Consider the following 22,773-nt stretch of genomic DNA (forward strand, 5'->3'; position numbering starts at 1 on the left):
AATTTTACTCTCCACTGTTTTCTTTTCTACACTTTTCCTTCATTCGCTGCAATTTCTCACTTTATCTTCTCCTCTTCTTTTTTTGGCCCTCATCCTCTCCTCTTTCCTCTCATCCCTTTCATCCTCCTTAAGCGGGCTGACCCCTTCCTTTTGACTCCCCTCTCCTCCTCTCATCCTTCACCCCTCCATCCTCCGAGCGCCTGCTTTTAGAATCAGCCTCCTGAACCCAAAGCCTATTTTACGGGGAGTAGTTTCTCACTCCTGACGCTGCGCTTAGAGAAATTAGTAAGTGACTGACACGAGACATCCACAAATTGAATTTCTCGTGAGGGAAGACAGACAGACACTCACACAAACACACACACACATGCACACACACGAGGCCATAAAGTCATGCACTTTTCTCAGCAGGAACAGAGGACAAATGGATATACTAATGACAGAGTGGTCAATTATGGGACGTTCCACCCTGAAGCATGCTGGTGTTTGATAACTGGGGGGAAAAAAAAGAGACTTCTGTTTCCTTTATTAGTTTTGCAATCTCCATTTCTTTACCAATTTTATAACTGTTGAGTTATTCCAGATAGTACAACATTTCTGTCCTCATTGCTTGTTTTCTCTCGCATTTATTTTATAGACATGAAAAAATGACTCTTATAGTATCTGACACTCTTAAAGTCTAAATGAAACAAAAATCGAGTTTTAGAATATTTTAGAATTGCTTCCTGTAAAAACAGGTAGTTATAAGTTACTTGTTGCAGTAGCCAGTAGGGCTGAATGAGTATTAACACAATACCTCCCCAGCCATTCAGCGACAGACAGTGGTCCATTAACTTAGTTGACTCTTCTGGTCTTTGTGAATTTGGAGCTCCCAGTGAACATGGCAAGGCTTGGACCAAATACCATCTTTTAGATCAGTGGAGGTTTTATAATGTTGGGAAAACACATGGCTAACCAAACGAACGGCAGCTACTTTAACAGCAAGTAAACACATTTTTACTTCAGGAAACTCTGTAAATGACCCTGGTACTGTATTACCTGAAGGTCTCAGTGGCCATGTTCAGCATCGATTCAGTCGTCTTCACTGGGAGACCACTGAGCCTGGTTCTGTTACTCACTAGCAGCAGCTAAGTTAACAGATACTCTGACAGAGATGTTGAATCTGAGCAGAAACAGGGGGGAAACCAGAAAGCATTTTCTCCATAGAATATTATCCAGTTTCACCCAAGTCAGTGAACAGAGTAATTAAGTTGTGCTAAGTTGCGAGGTAGTGCTTTTATACAGTAATGTTAATCAGTGAGGCCCATCAGATGCTCCATGGAGCTAACATTAGTTTTTGAAGCAGTCCACTGTAAAGTGCCTTGAGCACAATCTTCCAATTCCAGCCAGCAGGCCCGTAAGCACTGTATGTTGGGGGAACAGAACACGGCTTGAGGTGGTTGTCGAGGTGGAAAACATTTTTGGAAGACACAGCGATGTACCATACTGATGCTAGCTAGCTCAGCTTTGCACCTCTAAAAGTTGCAGATTGATTGACAGGTGGATGTCATGATATTATTGGTTGAAACTGGTTGATTCTAGCTGCCATAAGCATGAGTCAAATTTTGTTTTGAGGGAAGAAAACATGTTAAGATTTTTTTTTATTATTTTGGAAAGACATTTGTCATTTCATCTGGACTTTAAACTCAGCTTTCTCATTACAGTCTACAGTTTACTGTGATGTAAAACCTGTCTGACCTTTTAAAATAGTGTAATAATGCTGCATACACTCCAGTTGGTTTATGTCGCTCCAGTATGTACATTTTTTTCACTTAGCTGTAAAGAAAAAACGCTTCCTAACACATGTGGTGTGAATTAATACTCACAGTCTACATATTAGTAATAATTGTAATATATAGCACGCCAGTAGCTGCGCTTCCACTTACTGTCACCTCTTCTTCTTCATCTTAAAGCCTGTGATGAATTAGACATGAGACTGTGATGCCCACATTTATCAAAGAGCAGCCCATGCCGTCTGTACGTGTGTGTTGTGTCTTTCAGTGCATGTGCGTAACACTCTTGTTTATGTGCACATTTCTCAGTATGGGTACATCCTGTCCTTGACACGTTTGCAGTCATGACTGACACACATGCACGCCTGGTTTGTTTGAAGCTGCTCTATAAGGTGCTGTAAGTGTGTTGCAGCCGTTTGCGGAGTCTCTACAGTTAAGGGAAATGGCTCAGGGAGAAAAATCAGCAGGTGTTCAATAGATAACCACTTTTTTGGGGATTTTATGAGAATCTACATATTGTTTTTGGCAACCATTTCCGTCTCTTCTGAATATGTTGTTGAGTTGCATCCTCAGAATATTTGTTTAATTCTTATGTCTGAGCATTTTGGCTGATTTCCAGCCTACCTCATGTGAAAGCAGATACATCCCCTTGAATGTGTTGGGACGTGGAAACAAGTGTTGTGTTGCCTGAGAGCCAGCGGTTCCAGTCACATGGTGTTCAGCTTGTAGAGAGCTGGTGCTGGTCTTCCTGTGTGTATTGTAAGAGAAGCTCTTTGGGCACAACAGGGGGGCTGTGATAGAGTGCCAGCAAGCCTGCAGGGGATTATTGCTGCTGTTCCAGATCCTAAGGGGTTATGGGAGATAGGGTTTTTTTTTTTATACTACGAATTAAACCACACAGCATCGTTGCATTCAGGAAATAACTAACTAACTAAATAAAATGTGGTCAGACCCTTGTAGCTTGGATTTAAAGTATGGATTTGTGTGATGGCTTGAGGATGTACAGATGTATAACCACATCTATGCTCTGTTTGCCAGGCACTCGTCTCTGTTGAACTCATTAATCTTGTCTGTATCTTCCTCTGTTTGAAGCAGCTGCATTACAGCATTCAGAATGATACAGTGATGCATTTTTGAAAAACATGAAATAAAATATGCCTGAAATGAAAATATTCATAGGAAGGAGTGCAAAATAAACTATTGATGATGTATTAACATTAAGATAAGATAAGATAAGATAAGTTCTTGTGCCAGATATTGCTCAAAAATTAGAGTAACATAAGAATATAAACAGTGTAATAAAGTGTATAAAAACAGTGCCTAATAGAATAGAAATAAAAGTAAGGTAGGTTAAAATAAATATAAAAAAAAAAAATAGTGGCAATGATGCTGCAGCACAAGCTGACAAAGTTCAATAGACATGAATTAAAGAATGTTTTGCTGAATTTTCATGTTTACTAGTTAACATTAGCTGGCTATAGAGGGGAGAAAAACATGACTGGAGAAAATTTAATTCACCATGCCACTCAAAGGCTACCACAGCTACCTGCAACTTTTAAGGTGGAGTGTTTTCTTATATGTTAAATGTATATGAAATGTGTGAGTTGATGTTGTGAGTCAGCTGACACACCTTAATGTTAATATTACAACCATGTCCATTCCATTTATTTTATTGGCTCTCTTGCATTTCATACACTTTAGTGACGACTGGATCTTCAACCACTGAAAATATATGTATTTTATATAAGGTATATATCAGTCTCAACCAGACTAAAGAAAAGACAAATATTCTAATTCATCACTTGGAGGAAAAATGTGGTGGAGTGTCTTTCTGGTGCGTTTTGGCACCGGTGATGAACCTATGGTGATGAACTTTCAATCCAGTTTATTTATCAGGTGGAACATACCAGCTTTTGTAGAATTTTGCATTTTCAGTTGCATGTCTTAAGAATTCTCTGCATACAAAATGAGCAGTACACATGCTAAAACAGGTGACACCCAACAAACAAGCAAGATATTTTGGTGTAGTTAAATTGGGTAAACACCCCGTTGGTGGTTTCGATAGAATAACAGAGCAACCAACCCCCTGTTATCTTTCACAGCCTACATCCATCCACCCATCCATCGTTCCATGAATTGCTCCGTTCGTTCTGCCAAACTGTCAGGAAGGCTGCGTTTCCTTTGCATTCATATGCTATCCACAGGACACAAACTGCTGCCAGCCAGCTGCAGTCTGCTTCGCTTCCCATCTCTCTTCTGCCTTTCCATCTCTCCCCCTCTCCTTTTCTCTGTCTGTCTCACGCTCCTCTGGAAAGACAGCAGACAGGTGTGGCAGGAGAAGAGGCAGATGGCAAGGATGACAGGAGAAACTTTTGGGGGAGGAAATGAGAATCAGAAGATGTGAGGAAAAAGGACGGATCCAACACAAACACATACACACAGAGGCACACACATTTTACTTTCCTGCTGCTTTCTTTACTGGCGTGTCAGTCAGCCACATAAACTACAATTATGTTGGTGCACACACACACACGCGCAGTGAATATGCCCTCCATAATAAGGCTTTTTGATGCTTTGGCCTTGAGGCTAATAGGCATGCCGGAGAGTGTGACAGCTTATAACATCACGATGATGGAGATGTCATTGGGTGGCAGTGTTTTATGAGTGACCTGTGTGCTTGTGGCAAAGATTGAATTCCAAGCTCTCATCTCCTATATCTGACAGTGCATGTAGACTGTAATAACGCCTGTATATGTACACACATACACTGTACACAGTTGCATGAAGACAGATCTGTTCATGTAGAATACACACGATCCACCATATATCCATGGACTTGCATTTGTGCAAAAGATTTAGCATGCACACACACACCATACACAACAGTTTTGTCCTAGCCTTGTCCCCGTTTCAGTCAAGGCCCAGTGCTACCTCTGGACGGGCCATTGACTCTTGTATCTCATAAAGGCACTGCATATAGTAAAGCCTATATGTCCTCTAGTCTACTGCGGCCTTAGCACTGGTATTAAGGCTAATGGGCCTTGTGGATAAGCTCTAAAATGAAAGGACTGATGAAGGTTCATGGCTTTAAAAAGTGACAATAACCAGGCAGCAGCCAGGTACATTGTTCTTCGTCAAGGATGATGTCGTTGTTAAGTCTGCTTCTAGAAAAGATCCTCTTTTCATGATGTTTTTTTTTTTTTAATCATGTGCTGAAAGCATCCATCTCTCCTGGTTTATTGCTGTTTTTCCACACTCCTTCACTTCACACAACACAAACTGCTGTGTATACACTAGTTAAGGGAATATGAAGTATTCATACATGACTTCTTGCATGAAAAAGAAGGATTTCATTCATTCAAATGAACTATCAGGAATATACAAGCCTTAACAATATTGCATGACAGAATGCAAGAACAAGATGTCAATAGATCTTCTTCATTGCAGCCATATTGATAAGAAATAGTAAGGTAAACACGGGTGTTGCCAGTGTTACTAATTAGCAGAGACTTTCCTGTGAGTAAACACACTGACCACCCTGAATCTATTTGTCCTGAATGGAACAAAAGCTTAATTAGTGTCGCTGGTAACAACGGTGATACTGTTTTGTGTCAAAATGGCTGCTGTTTAAAACATCTATTAATGTAAGAGCTAAGGTATTTCAAACGTTACGATTTCTGAGTTATAAATTATGTTATTGTCTCCTTCATAGTTAAGTCTGCTGTTAAAGGGACGGGCCAAAAACCTCACCAGTCACAGCAGTGTACATGTATTGTTACAGAGTACTGCATTCACGCCCTGAAATGAAAATTGTAACTCATTCCTTTATATTAGTCAAGTTAGGTAAGATACTCTAAATACTGTGGAGTGGTTTGTTGTTTGAATAAACACACTGTTAAATTTAACATCTTTTTTCATTCATGTTGGCTCTCCTAAGTTCCCTCTGTTTAAACAGCCTGAGTTAAAACTTTTTTTTTTGTTTCCACTCAAATTGTGCTCAATATTTTGTTTATTCATCAGCAGCTCTGATTCATAATAGTGAAATAATATTTAACGAAGTTTATTTTGTGCTTTTGTTTCTTTTGTTGGTTGCAGGTTATTTTCTTCAGACGCTGTTCCCACCCTCCCTGCGTTCCTTCCAGGGCTGCATGCAGGCGATCTTGGTGGACGACCAACCGGCTGATTTACATGCGGTGGAAAAAGGCACTATGGGGGCTTTTGAGAATGTCAGCCTCGACATGTGTGCAATCATAGACAGGTAAGAGTGATCATTCCTGCATGCGTGCATGTCCGCTCAATCATTCATAAATGAAAATACACAAATACACATTCTGTCATATGCAAAGCTCTGAAACAATATGCCATGAGTGTCATAAATCAAATGGTTTTAAATTGAAAGAGTCATATAAACAGAGTCTGTGAATTCTTATCCAGAGATATATGACTCGGGCCTCTGCTTGTTGTATGTGTAGCTGCACAAGAATATGTTTGTGTGTGGCTGGTTATTGTGTGCCTGTCACACTGATAAATGGATATAATTGATGGGGTGGATTCACAGTGTAAGGGGGATGTGTGTGAATAGCACATTTTTTTCATTTTAAACAGAAAGAAAAGAGTGGGTTTCATCCTCGGAAAACACTGTATGATCTTAATCAAACATCAAAAATGAGCCTTGCATTTCTCTTTTTCATTGCCAAGTATAACAGAGCTGGAGATTCTGCACAGCACGTCCCAGTGTTGGCTCACTGGAAGCATTCATTACAACTTGTTGACATTTCAATTTATTTCCTTGTCATAGACTAGACAAACACATTGGGACAGATTTGCCATATATGGAATCATCCATGCCTTGAGCTCAGTTTGAGTGCTGAATCAGATGTCTGTGTGCAGAACATTTAAACTTTGTAGACCGGTTTAACCTTCAGGGATTAAGCCTAGTCCTTTGTTAAATAAGAGTTTAGTGGTTTTCTGTTATGCGGAGGACATACACGGATCGCCCCGTTAGGATGGACGAGACTGGGAAGCTTCAATTAGGAGTTGACCTTGTGCTGATTGGAACAGCGTTTTCTCTGAACTGAGCGATTTGTTTTCAGGTCAGGTTTGTCGATAACACTTACCGTCATCAATATCCCCGCTCAGAGAAGTAGACACCAACTGCCACTGCTTGATTTAGCTCAATTTTGTCCTTACTTCAATAGACTTGCTGGGATACTTGGACCACAGCACAGGCCATGAATTCACAGAGACACGTTTGTGTAAAATTGAGTGCTGTCACTCATTTTCTAGAACAGTTTAAACAAACAATCAGAAACAAACAATTAAAAGTTTCATTTTGTCATCTGGTCAGATGAATTGATTACTTTTGTTGTCAGATGACTTCATTATTGTAAAACTATGATTTGATCAATTTGATCAATCTGCTCTCTGATATCCAAGTTACATTCAGTAAAATTATTATTACAAAAATTATTGATACTTTTGACAACCTTATATGGAAGAACTTTTAACAGTTATTGAACCTTCAATAACTGATTTTATTTTCTTTTTTTGCCACTCAGGGCAGCAAAACCAAGCTGTGAGAACAAAGCTGATATATTGTCACTCTTTTTTACACTTCATTTGTAGAGATTTTTTCCATTTATCAAAAAAGACATTAGCATGAGGGATAGTTGACCCAAAAATAACAATTCAGTCTTTATCTATTTACCCTCATGCTGATCGTAGGTCGGTCACCATACATTTCCATTGTTTGGGAGATTCCACAATTCTGTTCTCCGGTGAAACTCCAGCAGTGTTTGTGGACTAAAAAACTAAATCTGACCCTCAATCAGCATGAGGGTGAGCAGATAAGGACTGAATTTTCATTTTTTTGTGTGAACTATCCCTTTAACATAGGCTATGATCTCAAGATACAAATATATAAAATAGAAAGAATACTCGGAACAGATCACAAAAAAAAAACAAGCAAACATGTTCATCATTGTGCATTCAACATAGGACAGAGCACCTGTAGAGGGTTTAAACCTGGGTAAATGTTCACACAGGTTATGAATGGGAGCTGTTGAGGGTGTATCTGAGTTTTTCCAGCCTGATGTTGTGCGTCACACCTTTCATCCATTGGCTGTGTGATGGAGGGGTTACGTTCTTCCATTTAGATTGAACTGAAGCTCTGCCTAATAGAGAAGAAAAGAATTATTAGGCCAATTTTAGTTAATGTATTTGACTTTCCAGATTCAGCAGAAACAGAACAGTATTAACATTTATTCGTAGTTGTGTTTCTGTCCGACTGATGAATGCATGTCCAATATTCACTCTCTTTTCAGCTCTGTGTTCGGTTTTCACTAACTCCTGACAGAAATATCTGGCTGTTTAGCCGCTGAATTTCACCTTCTGGTCATTTACTTCTTCTGCTCAGTGAGTTTTTAGAGCTTTCTTGCTGAAAACAGCTTCCTGTTGTGGCCAAAAACAATGTTGAGCAGTGAGAGTTGAACCAAAACACTAAAGTTGTAGCCTGGAAAACCAAAACAAATAAATGAAGTAAAAGTGGCTAAAATACTTCTTAGGGAAATATTCATGTGATTCGGTGTTAGTATAAAAGTATTGATTACAGCCTCATATGTTAAATAATAAATAAAAATAAAAGTAAAACCCTTTGTTTTCCAGTTTGCAATTAGAGGTTTCAAAATTATCCACTCACCTTTCTCAAACTTTGTTTTTTCCAGGTGGAAAATGATTAAAAAGATCTGCTTTCAAGTTTTATTTCAGATATGGCCTTACACAGATGTTTTTCAGATTTACATTTTGATGAAGCTCTCTCTTTTAGATAACTTTTCATGCCTGTGTTTAATTTACGGAATTACTGGCAGCCTTCTGTTATCATTTGTTTTGCATATGCCGTGCTAGTGTGAGGTAATGTAGTATGAAATTATTATTATTGCAGATTGCGGAGCATTAGCGCTGCTGATAGTTGCTAGCAACAGGCTGACTGTGGTCACATTTTAGATCTACCTTATGTGAAGGTCCTGAGATGTCTACAACAGTCTTCTATCCTTGCTGCTTGCAGTATTGCCCCTCTCTATTACTTTAGATGTTGTGTATCAGCCCTGCAGTGCTTGAGGTGGGCCCTGTTCTGCCATGGAAGATGAATGGGTGCAGTGTTACCATCTAACTAATCAGAATGTCTTTGAAGGGAGTTCAATAGCCCTGTCTGACCTCCTTTTGATCAATGCCGTTCCACTGTGGGATTCTGTTTAGGTTGAGATGGTGGAAGAAGCAAAGCACACACATACACACACACACACACACACTTCGCCACAGACCCACTCTCATGCTGACACACACAGGACTGTGTGCATGCATATTCCCGTATTATACAAAGTCACTGCCATGCTATAAAGACACATGCATTGATACATAAAAGCATACGCACACACTCTTGAGGTGCCCCATTCTCTTCATAGATTTTTCTTTTTTCCGATGCAAAGCCCAGAACATATATAGTCAGTGTACTTCAGTGCTTCCGTTCATTTGTGCTTGCTAAGCATAATGTCTTTTGTGTTCATCAATCGCAGCCCATTGTGAATGCACAATGCCACTTTATCTGCATTACAGGCTGACAGAGCTACAAAACATTGTGACATCCGTGGATCAGAAGCTTATTCGACTTTCTTTTTCAAGGAATAGCACGTTGGAAGAGTTGCATCCAGTGCGTAGGGCAGCCTAATGGACACGTGAAGTATGGTTCTCACAGCAGAGTGAGACAGAAAGCTCAGGGTGAGGAAAAGAAATACAGCCAATGAGGATGGGCAGAAGTGTCAGCGTGATGTAAAAACTCTCTTTAATCATGAAGCTTATTGTTTCTCTATAATTCTGTGGTGTGTCAGTGAAGTATATGAACTACACTGCAGACCAAAGCCTCTGAAACAGACAGATCCAAACTACATTTGTTTTCAAATGCTTGTATTTTGTGGAAGCCCATTTCCGCCAGTATGATGAAAAAAAAAAAGATCCTGTTAGCCATTATGATTAGAAACTTTCACAAAATGATAACTCAGTCTCACAAAATAATGAACAACCTCAACACAATGACTCAGCATCTAAAATGATGAATTAGCATTTCAAAATATTGAATAATGACTTAGTCGACTTTCTCAAAGAAAAGACTTGCATACCAAGTCATTACTTTGAGATACTAACTGAATGGTTTGAAATGCCAAATCATTATTTGCAGACACCTAATTGTCATTTTGAAATTCTTACTCATTATTTTGAGATCAGCAATCATCATTCTTAATATGTACAGATATAAGTTAACCTGGACATTCAGATTAATACAAAAAAAACATGAATATCATGCACCATTTAATCTTTATATGTTCTCTCAGCACCTTTCCAACCTTAACTGACTTCAAGTGTGTCGCATCATTAGACCATTATAGGCAATACAAGATATACATCATTGCCTCAGAAGACTGAACTCTCAATTTTTGGGGGGGCACCATGAAGCAATTACATTTAGGGAATCCAAATGGCCAGCAGCAGCCTTGTTTAGCAGTGTCAGTGCTAAAAAAAAATGGCATAGTGTCACTCAAAAGCATCTTTATCTTCACCAGTCAAAACAGTCAGAGCCAAGATATCCTTGCAATTTGCAAATGTAATTTTTCTACCTGTATTTTTCTACAGTAGCTACATCTGTCTCATTCATATACATTGCTGCATGTCAGCTTCATAGTTACTGGAAGTATGACAACAGTGATCATCTTGTCTCCCTCCAGAGACTGAACATCTCTGCTGCTTAACTGCCTACATGACTAAAGAAGAACTCAGCATTTTAAAGAACCCCTGCAGCTCTTATGAGTCAATGTTTGTTTTTCCTCCAGCTGGCTTTCCTCTTAACATCACTTTGATTCATTCAAATAAGCAGACTCAGATATTTTAATCACATAACTCGTGCATGAGCACATGTGTGCGGGAAAAAACCCAGCTCTGAGACTGCAGTGCCTCAGGATCCATCCCCAAAAGGCCTGCAGACAGATCACAGAACTTTGAAGTATTTGAGATTTGAGCTGGTATTCAAATTTTAACAAGAAAAACAGTGATGTCTTAACTGCTCTTTGCTTAATGCTATATTCACACTGGGCACGTAACACTTAACTTGTACAACGCTGTCCAAGTCCAAGTTTTGAAATGTGGATACTGAGCTGTAACAATGAAACTTTTCCTCCATTTTTACTTAAAAAACACAAAATTGTGGTATCCTCTGTGATGCTTCTTCTTCTTCTTCTTCTTCTTCTTCTTCTTCTTCTTCTTCTTCAGTGTTTTAAGATTGGTTGATTGATCCACTCTGAAAATGGTGTCTGAAGGCACCATCTTTTTGAATGTGGACAAAGACTATCTGAGTTTCAACAGGTTCTGTCATGACAGCTAAAGGTGGTGGGGGTGCATTCAGATACCTCACTCACTGTTTGGTACAAGCATTTTCACAAGGTTTAGATCCTACTGCTAGTCTTGTACTGTTAAATGTCTTATTTTCTACCTGAATTTGGTGCCTTTCTGCATCATTCCAGATAGACTGAGTAGTATATTGCAGTAGAGAGAAGGACCTGCGAGCTAAAGGGACTTTAAAAGCAAAGCTCAACGTGTTCAAGGTTCAATTAACATGTATATCAGACCCTTTATGATGAGTATCGCTTCACTTTCTGTATAAATGTAATTCCTTGCACTTTGGGGCAGTTTCTGCTGAATCCAACTGGACTATTGTTTCTCACAAAATGTGTCTATTCTTTATCAGCATATTCTGATCCAATCTGTCAATCCAGTCCCCTAAAAAAATATATAATTTTAAGTGTGCACTATATGTAAAATATATTCACTGTTATACACAACTAATACTCTAAACTAAAATCACTCTTTCCAGACCAACCAAACTCCATAGGCTAAATCAGTCATTTTTTCCTTGCAGAGCACAGGAGCTGCTGGTCTACTCCTGCCTCGATCTGTATGTTTGTGTTATTGTCTGACTTCGGTGTTTTAAAAAGACAGTTTGGATTCACAAAGTCACATGATCACACAAACAAACAGACAGAGGAAGCAGCACAGTACTCCTGTGCTCTGCAAGGTAAAATAACTGATTTTGCTTATGGAGTTTTGTATGTTTGGAGAGTAATATTTGCCCTATATAACGGTGGTTATTGATTTATGTGAATATGTTTTTTGCTGACCCTGTTCACAGCAGTTCATTGCTTAGCTACTGTGTCGGTGCCCCTCTCTGCTTCTACAGACTGGAGGTGTGAAGACTAGTATCTGCTGTAGCTACTACACTGACTGTCAATGAGTACCTCATGCAATCCTACGTCAAATAATCCAAAGTATCCCTTCAACGCAGAATAAATTAAACATTAGAGACAGTGATGGTTAAAGTTATTTCTTGTATAATTAAGAATATCCAAATGAATCATACATGGGATAGATGTTTAGCAGTTTGTGAGATGTTATTACTGTTAAAATATGCAATATGTGTCCTTTTTACATGTCTTGTAAATGTTTAAACTCTTTGTCTTTCATTCTTTCCCCAGGTGTATGCCTAATCACTGTGAACACGGCGGCCGGTGTAAACAGACGTGGGACAGTTTCAGCTGTACCTGTGATGGTACAGGATACACTGGAGCCACCTGCCACACTTGTAAGTATATGACTGTGTGTGTGTGTGTGTGTGTGTGTGTGCACAGTTGTGTGTTCTTGGCCATCTGTTTTTCCCCTCATTTAAACACCAGTGTGTTTTGTTCCTTGTGCATTTGTTTGATTTGGCCTTCCTCTGTTCGCCTTTGAGTGATTAAGCTGTTTCTCCTTCCAAAGCCACAATCCTCAGCAGAGGGACAGATGAACTTTTGAAGTGTTCTGAGGCCAGCCTTTACTGACTGTGTTGTGTGTTTTGTTCTGGTCTGAGAAGCAGCAACTCAACCAAAAGCGTCAGCACACAAAGAGAACAGAGTTAGAAAGAGAGAAAAAGCCGAAGAGGGTTTTTTTTTTTTTTAAAGGCTTAAATATTTGAGAAGGCCATCCCTCCTCCCATATGCCACAAATATTGTTCTCTTTTAACAGAGGATGAGAGAGAAATGTTTTGGCAATATTGTGTATGTTCAACCTAAAACAACAGATGTAATATAACTGAAGTGTGAGAAAACTTAATAGAAAAATAAAGGGAATGAAAAAGACATTGTTTGTGATAAAGCATCGCAGAGGGACAGAGGAGTTTAAATAGCATCAGAAAGGAAATAAAGCATAGGCAATAAAAACGCAGAAATATTACTTAAAAAAGGTTGAAAAAAAACAAATGGCACATCACATATATCACATATGTCTCTGTCTATGTGTTTATTGATATCAATGAAGGACTAATTCACTAATAAGAGATAGCTGGAGCCACAGCAGAAACCTAGAGACTTTGGTTTGGGAGTGGAAAGTCAGGGATTGAATCTGGGAACCAGCCAGGAAAACGTGGGCAGGGAGATTGGATGAATAATGTTTTTCCTGCAGTTCGAACAGTTGGCCCACTGGAAATGGTCAGTGGTTAATTGGAGATTTTCAAAAAGCCAGCCTTGTACCTGAAGTCTTTTACTACAAAACCATGCTGGCATTGTTTTGCTGAAATAAGCAGGGAACTCTCTGAGAGAGCCGTCTGGATGGCAGCCTATGTTGCTCCACAACCTGTCTATACCTTTCAGCAGTAACGGGGCCTTCATAGATGTGACAGTTAGCCGTGCCATGGACACTAACACACCCCCATACCATGACAGATGTTAGTTTTTGAAGTTAGCGCTGGTAATAATGTGGATGGTCCTGTTCCTCTTTAGCCCGGAGCCTCGGGAAATCCACACCATTTCTTGTTGTTGATATATGGCTTTCACTTTGCATAGTAGAGTCTTTACTTGTATTTGTAGATACACAGAGATACACAGACAAACTGTGTTTACTGACAAAGGTTTTCCTAAGTGTTCACAAGCCCATGTAGTATCCTTTATACTATTATGTGGGTTTTTAATGCCATTCCAAAGGTCACAGCCATTCAATATTGGTTTTCCTCTTGATACTCAGAATGGTGAAATCCACAAAGTTTAAACATTGGGACTCATGCAAGAACATTTTTGTATTCTTATCCTCAATTTCTCTTTTTGTATGAAGGGCTCGTACAAACATGCCACATCACATTCAGCAAACACTCTTAACTTCAGATAACTGTAATTAACGCCCCGATAATACCATATAAGGCTGCGCTTCCTTCCCCGTATGTCAGGAAGTGTTCATTCATGGAACTGGCATCAAAGAGTAAAAAAGAAGAACTTAATGAGTTTGGAGCTTGACATCCTGTTTTCAGAGACTCCTAAAGAAAGTCTGTCATTTTAACAGTGTCAGCAGTGGAATTAAAAGGCCCACTAACGCAGAGAAACAGGAAAACTAAGTGCTGATCATGCCGTGTTACCTGAAGGGTGGGTTGTCACTGAATTAAAGAAGAAACTTCTCAATATGAAAATGGCTTTAATGTTTTTGATATCATTCTGTTGCTTCCCAGTAGTCTTTCTCACGTATTAAAATCTGAACAATCAACAATACATGATTTGACATGATAAACTTGTGTCGGTTGCTATAGCTATAATCTTCCCTTATAGGATTTAATTTTGGATTTATGTTCATGTCCATTATTTGAATGTACGTCAATTCTGGTGAGGGTTACATTGAAACATAGGTGTTACGCAGTATTTGCTGCTTTTAGCTGGATATTTTATGGCATTTCTCTCTGGACGTGAATTGACCAAACATGCCTTTTTTATACAGACATTTCCTCAAGTGCAAGCTCTTTAACTTTCTCTGTTGCCCTCTGAATCATTCTGTTTTGCCCCACACTGTGAAGCAGTGAAAAATATGAAAAAATACTGGTTACTCAACTTCCACTTTAGAGCCTTTGACCAGTGGCTTTGAACCAGAAGTGGTGCCTCAACAGTTGTGAGATAGTTCAGCAGGGTTAGTTCTTCCCTGTTTCGGTGAAGAGCATGTCCTCTCAGCAAACAACTGAATCAATAACCTCTTTTAAACAGAGGAATATAAAATAGCAAATAGCAATAATCAAGTAGTCAGAGAATGTAATGAAAGAGAGAAGAAAGATTAGAGAAAAGAGACATGGAAACCCCATAATAAAGAGCTAAGACTGACCAAACTAAGAGAGAGAGGAAAAAAAAGCAGAAATGTTTTTTTTTTTTTTTTTAACTCTGTGTTAAGCCTGGGAACAGTCATCAATCAAGAAAGTTTCACTCCAAGCCACACTTTCGCATTGCTCTTTGAAGTGTAATTCTTCCTCTCCTCCCCTCTCTGTCTGTCGGTGTGTAGATCAACACAAACATAACATCAATATGTTGTCAGATAGATTGCTAGAGTGTGTGGGACAAGACACCACTTCTTGACAGGCTCTGAATCGAGACTGGCAACCACATGAAATTGCCTTCTGGAAGCAGGGAAAAAAGAAAACCATAGACACTGATGTGCTATTTTAGATCCATTCTACAACTTAATTAATCTTTGGTCCATGATATAACAAATGTATTTAAGTGTGGATATGGAATGCAAGCAGGGAAACACAGAGAGAGAAACAGATGCAGGCTATCTTTGGGGAAGTGTATCATCTTTATTGTCATACTGTGGGCAGCGTATGGTAATAGTATAATATCATGACTTACCATGACCTCCTAAGCCTACCAGAGATATACAAAAATTGCTGCAAGTGGCTTACTGTAATGACCTCTTCTTCAGTGTCACCCACAGGACAGAAAATGTGACTGACTGCCGTGCAAATCTCCGAAAACTGTGTTTACCAGAGGATTTTAGATAAAACATGGCCTTAACACTCTTACCACCCCCAGACCAACCTTTGCATCATTTTTCTCCAGTGCTGTTGGAAATCATTGTCACAAAATATGGACATTTTCCAATATCAGTATATCTCATGATGTAAAATAAGTGTACCGTTTCACTGTTAAACATTACACAAGACCAAAGTCCTTGTAGGTGTCATAGATCGATTTTTATCATAACGTTTACCAGCAGAATAGTTAGTGTATTAGCTACAGTGATGCTGTTGAGCACACACCCAGTTTGGAGAAGCAGAGAGGAGTACTGGCACAGAAGCTATGTAATGAACTGCCGTCAGACCAGCAATTCCCATGGTCTGTGAGGGAAAATAACTGATTTCATGGAGTTCGGTTGGTTTGGAGAGAGCAATACTTGGCTTACATAAAATATAAAATATGTAAAATAAAAATATATAAGACACTGATATTCATTTTTACCTTTGTGGCTGAATATGTCCACAGCAGTACATTGCTTAGTTTCACTGCTGGTGCTCGTCTCTGCTTCTTCAAACTGGGGGCCATGCCAGCCAACTCTAGATAAGCACCTCATACAACCCCGCTTCAGATGATTTCAGCTGTCCCTTTGATAATAGAATTTTTAATCAGAGTCTGCTTAGAATAATTATTCTGAACCAAATAAACCTTTTCCTGTTTGGTCTGGTGTGTTTAGTCTGTTTTAGTTAGTAGTTTTTTTGTTCTTTTTTAGTTTGTTAGTCTGTTTAGTTCTGTTTTTTTAATCTTAGTTTGTGTTCGGTCTGATTTAAAGAGCGTTATGGCCTTATAGTGGCTTTGGACATTTCAGTTATTTCCTTCTCCACCAACTGTTCATTTTTTCCTTTCTTTCTCTTTGCCACTGCTGCACCACCAGCTATCTATGAGCCATCATGTGAGGCCTATAAGCACCTGGGTAGGTCCTCTGACCCCTACTGGATCGATCCTGACGGCAGCGGACCCCTTGGCCCCTTCAAAGTCAACTGCAACATGACAGGTGTGTGTATGGGATCACTGTTCTGTGTGCACACTTCTCCACCCTGCGTGGCCCCAGTGACCTGTGAAGGAAGGAAACTCCAGCCCTCCTCAGCACTCTAAACCTGCTATACCTGGGGTTTCCATGGCAACATGGTCACAGCTACTGACATTTAACTCTGAAGGAGCAGACACACACACAGATACACGCACACACACACACCACTAACATGAATCGAACCTGTTATGCACACCTAAGAGTGCTCCAACCATGTAAGTGACACACACACACACACATACCAACTCCACGTACACACATACACACACAGCGAGAGCGGAATAAGTAGATAGTCTGGAACAGCGGAGCACGCAGGCAGAGCAAAGGCGAGACTTTTAATGAAATGTCACTGCACTCCGCTGGCTAGCCCCTTAGTCACGCTGAATAGCACACTCACACACACCTCAGAAATGTTAAGAGTTTCTCTTTCTGCAACACACACACCTCACAGACCTGAAATCCACACACACACACATTCCCTGACTGACAGTGTGAATGAACAGGGAGATGTCTGAGTGACTGGCTCATGCTATAACAGCACAGAAGTGTCTATTAAACCCTGGAGTCTCATAGCTGTAACTTAGATTACATAGAAAGAACTCCACTGCCATGACAGCTAAACTACACTTTTCTGTGTGTGTGTGTGTGTGTTGATACAGTATATCAGCAAGCGGGTGAATCTACTGTTTGTGCAAATGTGTGCAATCTTTGTAAATTTCCTCAAACCAATATTTTTCCACCAACTGGTTTTACTCTTGCAGTTGAATAAGTCAACAAGTCGTAACTTCGCAGAGGCAACCACCATCCACTTCTCATCGGTTTGTTCTCTGCCTCTGCATCACGCCTTCAAACTATTTAACACATACTTACAAGCTGATTATCCTGCTTACACCATGGTCAATTGCCAACAATATGAAATGAAAGCATTCACAATTTTGGTGAAAGTTTTCAAGCAACATCTTAACATTGTCATGACATGGAATAATTCCAGCCCTGTTTAGAACCAAACTCATCTGGCTTGCTGCACTAGAACAATAACACCACTTCCAAACTTGATGTGATGCGAGGAAACAACTGTCCACATATATGAGCAATGTTCATATAAAAAGTACTGCTTTTTCTCATTAATTAGTCTCTCATCCTCCCTTTTGACTGAAGTAGTTTTTGTCTAGCAAGCCACACGTCACTCAGCCTGTTTGCTGACACACATCCTCATTCAGGAAAACTGAAGCAATCAGCTGTTCAGTCACTCTCACTCACTTCGCATCACCTTCAGTTAAGAAATGGTGTGGTTGAAAGTTTGGTAGTGGATGAAACTGAAATTTGAAACCTGAGCCGAACTATGTGTGCTGGCCAATCAGAAAAGAGTATTCAACCCAGATCATGTTTTGATAATTATTAACATGCTAACGTGTTTAACATGATTGTGTGTGCAGAGGACAAAGTGTGGACAACAGTTATGAACAACCTGCCACCCAAAACCACAGTGACTGGTTCGAGTAGAGAGAGACGCACTGTTTTACAGGTTAACTACAGTGCCTCTATGGATCAGGTGAGACACACATGCACACATTAGCATGCATCATTCATAAAGACTGTTGTGTTGGTTAGTGTAACATTTGCATTTTAGATTTTATTTGCTTCAACTGAAAATAATAAATAGTGCATCATGTACTACTTTCCACAGAGTAAATGCCATGTATTTTAGATGAAAATCAATGGAATAAGTGTGTTATTAAATAGGCATATATTATGAGGTGAAAAAAACATTTTCATGTATTTGACTTCTAGCCATCTTAGTTCCATGCTAAGTGGACTCCACATCTCCATCTTCATGTGGCATACAAAGAGCACAAGGATTTTTGATGGCATATCTTCAATTTTTGCGAATAGTACAGTGAAAATAAAATTTAAGACTTGCACACCTATGCAATAATCATGTTGTTTAATTAACCTCTCTATATGCCACACCCATCAGGTAGATGGATTGTCTTGATTTTTTTTTTGTGTGCACAGGAAAAGCTTGAGAACTCATGAAAAGTGTTGCATTTATATTATTGTTGAGGATATTTTGTTTAAAATGATGATATCCTGGACTTGAGGGCAGGTCTAACATGGAGTGCCATGCACTGTCCTCAACAAGACCAGTTTCCAACACGGTTGTTGGTTGAATTGTGTAGCTGTTTTCTTCTGCACTTCTGCCTGCTACACAGGGCCAACGTTTCCTACTATGTCAGGCCGCCTTCACGGTTGTTTGCGGATCAAAAACTCCTTTGTTTTTCTCGCTAGGAACTCACCAGAAAGAATCACCCTGTAATAGACTCCTACAAGTCAGTCACAGAGCTCCACAAAGGACACTAGAAACATTCATGTGTGAATATTTGACAACTGCATGAATAAAAGGCGAACCAGGTATAAAACTATGTCTTACAAATAATTTGCCTCTTCGTGTTAATTTTTAGTGCTATTTTTTCCACATCCTGGTGAACAGGAATTGGCAGTCTGACCAGGTTTGATTTGGATTTAATGTAATAATTAAATAATTTCAAAGAAAGATGAGTTATGAGCATCTGCGTTATCTGATAAAGATTAGAATTTTTGGTTTACTAACTGGCCCCTTGCCAGGCAAAGCAAGTTGCGTATCCCTGCTCTACTGCTGGTAATGAGAAACGGTGTAATTTAACACTACAGCCCGCTGCTGATTCAGTCTTAAATGCAGAATGATAATCTAACAAGTGTTTCACCTCACGTCTCCACATCTTGTCTGCTGTGGTTTGGCTACATACAGATCTTTCTGGTGAGTGGTTATAGATTGCAGCTGCCACTCTCAGCCAAAAGCAAAAGTGTGTGTAAACTTCAGAGGTTTCAACCCTCCAATGAGGAGTGACAGCAGTTTTTTTTTGTACCTTCACTGTGCACAAGATGGCTGTTTTCCATGACAGGGTGACAGGGTGTGAGTTACATATCCTTCCTGTAATTATGTTCCTTCCTAATTTGTATGGATCACTTGTTCCATTTTGAGCTTCTCTAAAACACGGTAAGCTAAATTAAAACACTACAGTGCAATTTGCTCCAGTTTTTTGCTCAATAATTTGCTTTTACATGGAATGAACCTGTCTGGTTTGAATAAGATAAAATGAAAATACATATCCTTGCTTGTGTTTCCAGGTGACAGCCATCACCACCAGTGCAGAAAACTGTGAGCAGCAAATCGCCTACAGCTGTCGCATGTCCAGACTGCTCAACACTCCAGGTAAAGGCTGAGGATGGCATCTTTATTCAACACTGACTTAAACACGAGTACACAGCGCTGGCACAGGGAGGATGTTCTTTTTGTCACATAGTCAGAATTTGACGGGAAATTAATATTAACAACATTACACTCTCCCCATCTCCTGCTGTCTGGAGATACTACAGAGAGGAGGCAAATTAAACGGGGTTTGTACAGTCATGAAAAATCCTGGAAACACTGTTGGATTTGAAAAATGTTTTTTTCAGACATGGAAACATTTGGTAAAATACTTTTCCAAGAACAGGCTAGAAGAGTGCTTATTGGTCTCAGCAGCTGGGGAGGGCCTTGATTTACCATTAGCCAATCGTGTTGTATGTTACCCTCCCCCACCATGCAGCTAAAGGTCCATGGATGTAACGCAAGGAGGGAGAGTGTTCCTATTAGCTGACTCTTCCCAGACCAACTGAGCTCCCAGTAAACAGCCTCCAAGTTAGCTAAAGCAATCTGTCCAGTTGAGGTCAATACAGTACGTAACGTAAAGTATGATTTTACCCAAAAATCCGACATACCTGACACAAAATGGCAACCGCACACGAAAATAGATTCGCTTCTCTTTTCTTTAGCTTTTGGTAATTTGTAAAAAGAGCTCTTATTACTTGTTTAATCTATTTGTAAAGTCAGTCACATAAGAGCTCTTTCCCATTTTAGATGTGTTTTTTGTGTTTACGTGGCATCCAAGCTAAAAGCAAATGTTACCGGACTGCAGTGACATAGCCTACTATGACATCACATGCATACCGTCTATAGGTAACATATAACACTGTACAATGTAATTAAAAAAAAACATTTGACAATATTGATTTTGATTTGGGACTTGACTGAGAACTTTTATGAAAAGTTTCAAATATCTACAGAAAATATGTGCTTTTTCACCCCGGGTACCAACATGAAGACACTGACTGTCAAGCAAACGTACACACTGTGTCCAAACACAAAGCCTTAACTGCAAAAGTAATCCAGGCACTAATTCACAGTATTCCTGCAACTTAAGTGAAGACACAAGCCAGCTTTTTCTAGTCACGGTTGAACACAGACTCTAACACAGACTCTCTATCCTCCACTGGCTGTCCTGGGATTGCCTTGCTTGTCGCAAGGTTTTTGTGACAGGAACTGGATGCATGCTTCAGGTTCAAAAACACCAGTGGATTGAGAACGTCGGTGTGTCAGAAAGAGTATTGCTGCTTTGTCCGCTTGTCAAACTCTATGTCAAGATGGTAGAAAAAGGTTAACTTCCTCATCCAAGGGTGAAGTCATTTGAGGAGTTGAAGATTTGCTGTGCTGATATCCTCACTGCAAAAATGGGGATATTTAAGAGCATTGCAAGAGAAATGCTCCCTTCCACACCATGTGTCAAGCAGACCAACACATGCAGCCCCTTTTCTCTGTGGTACAAACTGGACAAAGCTAAAGGTGCCAAAGTGTGAAGAAAGATGGAATGGAAATTAACATTTCTCTCAGGAAAATCAAATAATTAAAGAACTGAGTGTTACTTCAAGCATGGTTTGAGGCATGCTTAGGGAATATTAGTAAAGTCCAGCAGTATTAAGAGAAATGCTATATTCTATTTGCCTATGACTACTACAGCAACATTTAACACTGTGCAAAATAAAAGAATTTAGAAGAATTTTATGAGAGATTTATAAATTTCAAGATACCAATTTTTAGGTCCCCTAAGGCTGGCTTTACATGGTGAAACGTTGCTGCAATTATGAATGTTAGATGTAATCATGTGACATATTATCAACATTTTGATTGGCTGTTGCATGGAACTAGTTTTGCAAACTGTTGCTGCTGAGTTTCGAGTTTCAAGTAGGGGGCCTTTACACCATGCAACTCAATTGCAACTTAGTTATACAAGAATTTCAACCAGGTAAGCTCTGGGAAAGTAATGGAAAGACCTCAAGAGGACCAAAAAAAAGGAACATTAGATTATAGTCTGGTCCAAATTTCCTGTGATATCACTAAAGGTTCTGCAAACATGAAGGGAATGTAGTTTGGAGATCTAGAAGGAACATCCTATAGTAATGGCCTCCTAAACGATGTCGCTGGGACCTTACAAGACGACAATTTTATGGGAAGTTTTGTGACTCAGTTGCTTTTCAGGCTACAAAAAGTGGAAACAGGTGCCAGGTGGGGACAAAACCATCATTTCCAGTGGTGGTGGTGGTGGTGAAGATTCTACATGCCCTATTTCATGGACAGGTCAGTGTTGAGGGAGGAATTTCTATCAACAAAGAATTGACCGTGCAGGATCAGGAGAATTCTTTGTTGAGGAGGGCATAGAAAAATCAGTGATCACCAAAGACCTGCAACTTTAAGCAACAGGAGCGAGGCAGAAGTGCCGTGTTTTCCTGGGTAAAGAGAAGAAAAAGACAGAGCAACAAGCTGTTGACTTGAAGACAAAGGCCTTCACAGTTGAGCTGGATGAGTTGAAAAAGATCAGGGCTAGGATTTCTCAAGAGACATTTGCCCCCTTGAGAAATCGGTGGAAGCACACACTGAGAAAGCAGAAGCTACAAGTAAACTGATTCAAACAGGAAAGGCTCTCTTCTATTTATGTAAGCTTCATGGTAAATGGGAGAAACACTAGCCGACACGCCAACCTTCTAAAGTTCTGCTGATATGTTTCAGTGTTACTGGATAAATGTTTATTTACTTACTCATAACTTATTTTCCGAACATTTAATTTTATTTAGCATTTTATTTTATTGCCTGTCACTCATTTATGCTATTTAAGGCTCTCAGAGTTTGATGCATTTTATTCTATAAACATTATTATGTGTCAGT

General features: G+C 39.5%; 1 protein-coding gene across 2 annotated transcripts in view; it reads left to right on the top strand.

Annotated features, from left to right (window-relative positions):
• cntnap2a (contactin associated protein 2a) overlaps nt 1-22,773 on the top strand; it is a 421,874-nt gene that overhangs the window by 264,348 nt on the left and 134,753 nt on the right. For both annotated transcript variants that reach the window (XM_084710438.1, XM_084710437.1), the window contains exons 11-15: nt 5,868-6,030; nt 12,347-12,453; nt 16,539-16,658; nt 18,131-18,246; nt 19,863-19,947. In XM_084710438.1, coding sequence (XP_084566564.1) covers nt 5,868-6,030; nt 12,347-12,453; nt 16,539-16,658; nt 18,131-18,246; nt 19,863-19,947 — 591 coding nt within the window. The remainder of the gene's footprint in view (nt 1-5,867; nt 6,031-12,346; nt 12,454-16,538; nt 16,659-18,130; nt 18,247-19,862; nt 19,948-22,773) is intronic.

This window comes from Lutjanus erythropterus, chromosome 21, assembly GCF_056507025.1.
Source record: "Lutjanus erythropterus isolate fLutEry1 chromosome 21, fLutEry1.hap2, whole genome shotgun sequence".
Lineage (NCBI taxonomy): Eukaryota > Metazoa > Chordata > Actinopteri > Lutjaniformes > Lutjanidae > Lutjanus > Lutjanus erythropterus.